Here is a 9,321-nt window from a genome sequence, read left to right on the forward strand (position 1 = left end):
TGGACACAATGACTAGTCTTTAGTAGATGGTGTTTTCATGCCTTTGGTGCTGATAGAGTCATCAGGGTCTTCCAATCATTAGGGATGTTTTTTAGTCTTCGGCATATGAACTTCCATCAACATACATTCAGATTAACTAACTAAATATAATGTATATATTTGCATCATCAAATCTATACAAATGAGTGACCCAACAGGTGGATTCATAAAGTTACTAAGACACTGGTAGTTGGGTGGAAAGTGCGGATAACACTATAAATTCGTCTTGCCTTGTTTCCATCATTTTCGACATTATAGTGATGACTAGGAGAGTGGTTTTGGTTCGGGCCCAAGTGGCCATGAGGAATCGAGTCTAGGTAATGCATATATATACGTGAATAAGTTGGTTGGTTCTAAGGTTTCGAGGTCCTTGTTTAAGGTGGTACCAACTTTGGTCGGGAGATTTAAGATAAAGGTAATCGAGATGATCGACAGTAGAATATTCAACATTGAAGTAGTTTCTTAGTTGAATCCAATTATTTTCAACCAATGGTACAAAAAAGAAAATACTGAAGCACTAAATTCTTTTGAATTATGCTTTATTACTTCAAACAAAAACATGTTACAAATGTGTATCTAAATAGGTGTGTAACCTCACAAACTAATTAAACACCATGATAAAGTACATATGATAACAAAGATAACACAACACTCAATCTCTTATAAGTTTTTTTTTTTGATGCAATGTTTTGTCTGTCTTCTAAAAACTTCCTAAATGTATTGGAAATCGTAACTCAGATGGTTAGAACTGAAAGAGAATCACAAGATGTATTTGCTTGTGTTATTTTTAGACCATCCACGCATTAATAAGACGTCCGTATAGGACTCAAAACTACTTGCCAACAATAAGTTTTGCTCTTGCTTGGCCTTCATCAATTTGGAATTGATCACCCAAACCAAAATGAGCCATCAACAACCAAACAATGGTAATGAGCTCACCACCTTTGCTGACTTGTGCTGCTTGAGTATTGGCTCGTGAATGACTTGCACCATAACACAACAACTCCACCCATACCTTGCTTATAATCACCCATTTATTCTTACCAGAGTCCTCTTCTATCTTCATCAAATCTTTAGCCAAAATGCAACTATCAAATAACAATGATTTGCTCCGGTCACCCTTTACCGTGACAGGACGAACTTCTGTCGTTACATCAAGAATCTTCGTGCAAGCGTTTATCTGATCCCAATCAACTATAGTATCCGTAGATGTTTGAGTTTGGTTTTGCTCAACTTTTACTTCACCACCTTTTCCACTTTCGAAAAGCCTTTTGGCCTCGGCACAAGTATCTCTAAAACGTATTTGTCCAATACCTGCTACTGCTGACATCATACTTGGTTGCATGATAAGAAGATACAACATGTAATCTGATAGTACTTTTGCAATATTGCGATGATCATTGTTGGCTCCCATGGGTTCCTTTTTAGGTTCTTTCAATTCTTTATTGTAGCATAACTCGGTAGCGATGTGCCATAGAATGAGACTTTGATCATAGTCAACATCTATAACATATTTAAGTAAGGCACCCCAACCTTCTTCAACACGGATCACCCAATCGCCACGTGCTGAACTTATCTCCTTGGCAGATTCCAAGTCATCTGCGAGTTCTGATTTTGCTTTTAGTTCCTCGAATATGAAATCTTTGAGTTTTAGGGTGAAGCTTTCGAATTTGACATACTTGATCTCATCCATTAACCCACTAAGCCCCAGGTTTTCGTAAGCAAAATTTTGTAAGCTTGGACGTGGGTGGAGGCAGTAATAGATAAGGTTGTAAGTTGAAATGGATTCTGACCACCTTCTTCTTAAAAACTTAATCTTCCATTTGCGAATTTGTGATTCACTTTTTGTTGATTTGGCATGATCTTTTGTGTCCCGAAGAGTGCCTTCGGTCATGAGTTTGAGAAATTTACCGATGATTCGAGTCTTGCGAGACTTTTTGTCAAGCTCAGCATCTGGTGACTTTTGCAAAGTAATGATTGTCCAGTCTGAAAACACGAGCATGAATAGAGCGGTGACATCCAAAACCAATGCACCAAATAGCAAACCATAAGTAATCATGATATCAACGTCTGTAAAATTTGCTTTGTTTTTGAATAAAAACAAAACAATCGCTGAACAAATCGTTGCCAATGAAAAAAACCGACTGATGGCTCCTGTTAAACCAAACACCACTGGGAGCTTCGTGAAGAGAACCTCATAAATGAAATTTAACTCAATCTCAACCACTTTGAACGCATCTTTAGCAGTCCGATTGAGGAAGAAATCCCGACTTTGATTCCGTTCCTTTCGACTGAAAATCATATCAACAACAAGACCTTTGAATGTTTCAAAGAACTGATAAGCATATTGCACCTTCTCCAGCTCTGTTAAGTTCCCTTTTTTAGCCTTGTTTGCTGATTTAGCTGCTCGATCGGGCTCTGGAACCATTTGGATTCTTGTTGGTAGGTTAGCCTTCTTCTTATAAAAGTAATCACCCATGAGTTTAGCATAGTTTGGCCCAGGATCTGCTTCTGTAAGCATCGAACTTTTGAATCTATCGGCACTAGCAAGATAAAGAGAACGCGTTCTTTCCGCATATTTGATGATTCCTGTCAAGAACATCAGCATTGTCGGAATCCATAGCCGATTTTGTGGTAGTGACTGAACAAACACATAAACTGCAGCTATACATTGGAAAACAAGACCAAGAAGATGTCGGAGCCATAACTCATTGTCTTCTAATGCAAAAGCTGTAATGGTGTCAGGGCCACCAAGATGCACCAAAAGAAACGGCGCCCAGAATGCAAGGAGGTCTTCGTTTTCCACAGCAATTCTTGCTCCTTTTTTGCCTTGGCTTACATCAGGGTTCCCTTGACTGTTCGAGATGAGCCCAACAGCAAAGTTTGCAGCCCAATCAGCTAGCAAGTATGCTGACCATAATGGCATTATTATCCAGTTGCTTTTTGTTCGTTTTCTCAAAGGAGCAACGAGAATTAGAAATGTCTGTAACGAGAGACTCAAGATGATGAACCCTCGGAGATCCCATGTATTCCATAATTGTTTCCATTTTGGAGGAATCGGAATCTCCACCATCATTCTCCTCATTTTTCTTATCAAAAGCTTATTAAAGTTGCCTGTAGAAGATTGACAATGGCTAATTTTGATTAGTGATTGAATATCTGAAAGTCAAACATGTTGCTGTAACTAGTCTAAATTGTTCCATATTTGGTTAATGGAAACTATCATGATGAAATTAAATGTCATGCCTCCATGACTACATCCATAATGTGTGATAATATAAGTCCACTAGAATTTTGATCAACGTGGTGAAAGTCACATAGTAAACTGCGGTGTTTCAACGATCATTGAAGTCGAACAGAAGTATCACCTACGACAATTCGTTTTTTCTAGAAGCCATTATTGGTACAACTTAATTTCTGGTGTATTTGGATCTTACGAAAGCCTATATATTTAATCATCAAAAGCCTAAGCAGGAGCCTCTCTTTGATCTCATTTTTTACATTCATTTACATGCGTCTCAAAATAGATGTAAAGGACTTGATATATGTTGGAAGGATAGAAAATACGGTTTATATGTTTTAAATATTTTTATATATCTACTTTATAATATATGAAAGAAAACAATCATTTTTATTTTTAATTAATAGATTATGAGAATAAAATAAAATGAATATTAACAAACTCTAGAGTTTGTAAATTTATAAGTTTCTTGAAAAAGAGAACTGTGTTTTAACAAAATTCTCCAATAGCTTATGTGAGGATTGATCAAACTATGTCTTTTTTACAATTACAATCCGGATCTTATATAGGATTATTTTTTGTTTTGCAATATCATGATCGTTATACTGAATCGGGTCGTACCATCTTATCAAAATCATTATAAATAATAAAAAATAAAGTTTCATCTATCAATTAACGGTTCAGTTACCAATAAATAGTTTAAAAATAAAAAAAAATACAAATCTAATACAACATTTAACAATAAACAATTCAAAATGAGTATTCTACATAGATAATCCAAGAAAAAATATTATAATTCTAAAAAGTTAATGGTGATGATCTTACGATTTATGATCGATGATCTTACGATCGATCCTATGGTCAGAATCGGTTACGATCCTACGACCATCATCACGATTTTAACAAACTTTAGCAAAATTATTAAATATTAGTAAATGAAACATAATTTTTAATCAAATCAACTTATCAATCACATTTGAAAATAAACATTAGTAAATGAAACATGTTTTTAATTAAATCAACTTATCAATCACATTTAAAAGAAAACCTCATCTTAAATTAAAATGAGTGGTGATGACATGTACTTTGTGATTACTTTATTAATTCTATATCGTGACAAGAAAAAAATGAGTAAATTACTGAAATCATCCCTATAGTTTGGTCAAAAATGCATGTTTGGTCCCTAACTTTTTTTTTTGCACTCCGATCGTCCTTGTGGTTTGATTTTGTTGCGTTTTTCGTCCCTATAGTTTGGTTAAAATTGCACGTTTGGTCCTTATCTTTATGTATGTAAAGGACGAAAAACGCAACAAAATCAAACTACATGGACAATCCAAGTGTAAAAAAAAAGTTAGGGACCAAACGTGCAATTTTGACCAAACCATAGGGAAGATTTCAGTAATTTACTCAAAAAAAAGAGAGTGAGATTTGTAGATCTTTTGTGATTAGTTTATTAATTCTATATTTTAGGTTTTAACGTTTTATTCTTTCTGTGTCTTTTTTGTTTATCTGGATTTTGTGTTTGCAGTTTGTAAATCTTTTTGCGTTTTCAGGTTTTGGTGTTTCACCCGTTAGATTGATCCTTCATCGGAATTGAACCCCAAGACTCGAACCCTAATAAGTTGCAAAACCCAAAATAATACAAATGTCATTTTTTTTGAAATCAGAGTAGCTTTCATAGTTATCTTCAGGTGTTCGATGATTCAAACTTTAAATACCCGAATCCCTTGGTTTAATCCTCCTAAGTGAACGATCAAACCCTAAAACCAAAACCTACCATGTTCGTTTTCAGTTGCCGATTTAAATGTATTGCCACATCCCGACTCCATCAACCTCTCATCCTCTTCTTTTCTCTCTAATATCAAAAGCCTTAAATCTAGATGATTGGTAATTCGATATATTAAAGCATAGGGATGTCAACGGGGGCAAACGGGACGGGTAGTGCATCCCCCACCCCCGCCCCCGAAATTTTCCCATTCCCCCGCCCCGCCCCCGCCCCCGAAATGTTCAACCTTTTTACCCCCGCCCCCGCCCCCGAATCCCCTTTATTACCCCGGTCCCCGTTCCCCCGCCACCGATTAATTTTGGGCTACCTTTTTTTGGGCTAAAATAAGTTGTTATTTAGGCTAAAAGAAGCTATTTTTTAGATAACAAATAATTATTTATAGCAGAATTTTACATTTTAAAAATAAAGAAGTTATAGCATTTTAAAAAATTATACTAAAAACTAAAAAAACATGTTTTTTGATGAATTTTGGAAGCTCAAAATCATGTTATTGTTTATTATATTTATATAATTAATATATTTAAATATATATGTAATTTATTAACGGGGTCCCCATGGGGGTTTCGGGACGGGATTGCCTACCCCCGCCCCGCCCCCGAAAATAAAACGGGGGTTAATCTTGCCCCCGCCCCCGACCCCAATTTTTTTTTAAAAAATTCCCCAAACGGGACGGGGTCCCACGAGATTTTTTGACATACCTATTAAAGCAGAAATGGTGAAATTGAGAGGTTGGATTCTTGATTAAAACTTGTTGTTTTTGTTCTTGCTTGTAAAAAATGGCTGATATAAAGATTTTCTATAAATCATTTTTATGTCATTACATAAAATGATTTAGTTTCTACAACAAATGATTTAGTTTCTTCAATAAGGAAAATTTAAGAGGAATGTATCTCAAATACATTTTAGACAACTTTTGAAGTGTTCTCTTTTAGCTATTTATTTCGATTTTACCAATTAACACACTCATGTGAAGCTTATGGTATTAATCAGTTTCATCTCTATTTTGTTTTCGAGTTTTCTTTGATTTTAGTGATTTTAGTCGATTTATATCTGGCTGAAGTTTGTAGGAAGTAAGCAGAATGTTATAAATTCGTTGCATCCCTAATTAAGCCTAATAATAAAGGGTTTGGGTTAAATTAACGAACAAGAAAACTATATTTGTTTGGTTTTTATAAGTTATACTTTCAATTTCATATGCTAAGAAATTTATAATTGATAATATTTGAATGATGATGATGGGTTTTTGTAGTTTTAGGTTTAAAGAGGTTGACATATTTAAAGAAAACAAAGGATACACGGAGATTATATGTGGTGTACCACATTCAGGTGTTGGTGTCAAGCAAAAAAGATAAACGAATTTGTTATAGGATCACCTAAAACCGAGTCAAGGTTATGGTCAAAGATGTATTCAAGAATTCCAATCAATTAGAAAGTCCTACGAAGACCGAAATGAACGTTGTTTCTGAAAGTCTAAAATCTTTATTTAAATTAATGACGATTTAAGGGAATTTCAGGTTAAATTTGTTGCTTACTATTATACTTCAAATCTATTGATAATCAATTTTTTAAATGAATTGATTTTACTGAAAAGCTAATTGTTAAAGTTCAAAGATATGTAAAATAATAAGTCTCAATTGTGATACCAAAAAGTTATGAAATAAAAAAAGAACATGGCTAGGATTAAAATATAACAAGTCAAATGCATTATATTTGTTCATTTTTAAAGGAGAATCTTTTTATATATTTAAGTTTGTAGTTGAAATATAAAAAGTAGCTAGCAAAACGGTGTTTTTTTTGTTTGGTAAAATATACCAAATAATAGTGTACTTATGTTGCTTTGGTTCTAATGACATTCTATTTTTATTTCTTACACGTATGCTGTTCTAGCATAGCAAGCTGGGGTTGTTTGAATGGGAAGTATGAGCTTTGGGTTTGCAAAGAGGAAGCAAAAAGTTTTACCTAACATTTTGTTGTAAAAATGAGTTTTTGTATTCGAAGTTTATCATGACATGTTCAACTGCATAAATAAAATAGTGTAGTTTTTATTTTGTACACGTGTGAATATATATATATATATATATATATATATATATATATATATATATATATATATATATATATATATATATATATATATATATATATATATATATATATATATATAAAAGGTACTGTAGATCGAAAATATAATAAATTATTATATAATAATTTGGTTTTCCTTTAATCCAATCAGAAATTCGAATATTTCTATATTGCTCAATTTTAATAGTCTAGAGTAAATTACACGAATGGTCCCTATTGTTTGGGGTAATTTGCGCGCTTGGTCACTAACATATTTTTTTAACTCCGAAGGTCCTTGCTGTTTGCTTTTGTTACGTGCTTGATCCGTGTCTTACCTAAAATGACTATTTTTGCCCTTGATTTTTTAATTTATTTAAATAAACAAACTTTCAACCCCACTCTCTCACCTTACCTTACACAACCCACTATTTTTTTTCTATTTAAATAATAGTATTTTTAGGTAAGACAGGGACCAAACGCGTAACAAAAGCAAACAGTAGGGACTAAGCGTTTAACAAAAGCAAACAACAAGGACCTTCCGAGTTAAAAAAATATGTTAGGGACCAAGCGCGCAAATTACCCGAAACCATAGGGACCATTCATGTAATTTACTCAATAGTCTGATCGGAGATTATATAGTTTCTAAGTTTTGACCCATTTGGTCAGTTCGACAGCTAAAGTTTTTTATTTTATTTGATTGTTAACCATATAGCCCAAATGATTAATTATTAGACAAATTAATCTAAAGTGTTACCTCTTGTTGCAACTCTTTTTAAAATTTAACTACTGTTGAGACTAATAGTTGAAAATGAAATTTTGATTTGCAATAATGAAAGATTGTAGACAAATATTGTGATACACAACATTCTTCTATTTTGTATTTATATTCTCACCATTTGTCCAATGCAACTCAATTTTACCAACCATATTTCTAATTTCACAATAATAGTAGTATTTAAGCACCAAAAGCTAACCGATTGTGCAAAACATTAATCAGTACTCAAACTGTAAACCAATGAGCCAATTCTTTGATAACTTTTGTTGAAGATTTTAACCATGGAGCTATGGATGCAATGCAAAGACATGAAGGACAAGTGGTAGATCCTCTTTCAGGCACAAATTTTATAAAGTTTAAGATTCGATTAACTCACTTCGCAACCATTTAGCTAAACTTGTAGAAGAAACATTTGAATTTGCAAACTATTGAATGCGGTGATCATAAACAGCCAAAGAGGTTGGTAAGTAAAAGGTTCTTGAACAAACGTCATATTAATATATCATCATAATGGTTATTGCGGTTGAATCTTTTCAGAAAGAAAGAAAATATATGCAAAGTATTGTGGGAAAGAAGGGTACGTACCTGAAGAAGAAGAAGAAGAAGAAGAAGAAGAAGAAGAAGAAGAAGAAGAAGAAGAAGAAGAAGAAGAAGAAGAAGGCTGCTAGGTTTTAGAACTGCCTAAAGACGATGTTTTGCCCTTTGATTATGCCTCCATTTGGTAATCTGTAAGTGGATATAAAAGACAGACACCAAAGGAGGAAACACTCAACACTCAACGTTTTTAGTAAAAAAGAACAAAGAGCTTCAAGCAATATTTAAAGGAAAAGGTGAGTGAAGAGTACTTGGCACTTGCTTCCATCAATAAAGAAATATAAAAAATGATATAAGATAAAAATGATAAAGATGACAGGATGATTTTTTACCCCTTTATTTAATAAATGACTCCAAAATTTTCCTACTCTTGAACTATTTTGGTTTACTTGTTTCTTTTAACCTTTTAAAAATTATTATTTTCCCAATAATATTTATTTAATATAAATTCTTTTTCACAAAACCTTCTTCAATCATAAATATATATGTTTTAAATTAACTATTTCTTTTACTCTTATCTATCTTAAATGTCTTATAGATCTCTCTATGATTTATTATATTTTTGACATGTGTCATATTACCAAAAAGAAAAACATTATTTGATGTTAAAATTAAAAATTAATTACAATATTACAACAAAGATATTTGAAGAAAAGTTCTAAATATATAATCTATATATCATTTTAATTTAATCACATAACATTTGATAATTCAAAGGTTATCGTTTGTTATGTTTTATGTATTAGGCAAGGTTCTAAATAACGTAAGGCGTGACTTGGCAACAATGTTAAGCCTCAAGCTTTTCCGAGCATTGACGAGCCACGT

General features: G+C 32.9%; 1 protein-coding gene across 2 annotated transcripts; it reads right to left on the minus strand.

Moving 5' to 3' along the window:
• Positions 1-546: 546 nt before the first annotated feature.
• On the minus strand, positions 547-8,676 carry LOC145049849 (uncharacterized). 2 transcript variants are annotated; one of them, XM_078998204.1, is made up of 2 exons: positions 8,488-8,676; positions 547-3,153 (listed from the first exon to the last, which is right to left on the minus strand). In XM_078998204.1, the coding sequence occupies exon 2, from the start codon at positions 3,122-3,124 to the stop codon at positions 872-874; it is 2,253 nt and encodes a 750-aa protein (XP_078854330.1). In that variant the 5' UTR covers positions 3,125-3,153; positions 8,488-8,676; the 3' UTR covers positions 547-871. The 2 variants fall into 2 exon arrangements, with proteins under 2 accessions (XP_078854330.1, XP_078854326.1); XM_078998200.1 differs by having other exon boundaries at positions 8,279-8,676.
• Between the last annotated feature and the right edge of the window lie 645 nt (positions 8,677-9,321).

This window comes from Lactuca serriola, chromosome 1 (assembly GCF_051521515.1).
Source record: "Lactuca serriola cultivar US96UC23 chromosome 1, Lser_US96UC23_V15, whole genome shotgun sequence".
Taxonomy (NCBI): domain Eukaryota; kingdom Viridiplantae; phylum Streptophyta; class Magnoliopsida; order Asterales; family Asteraceae; genus Lactuca; species Lactuca serriola.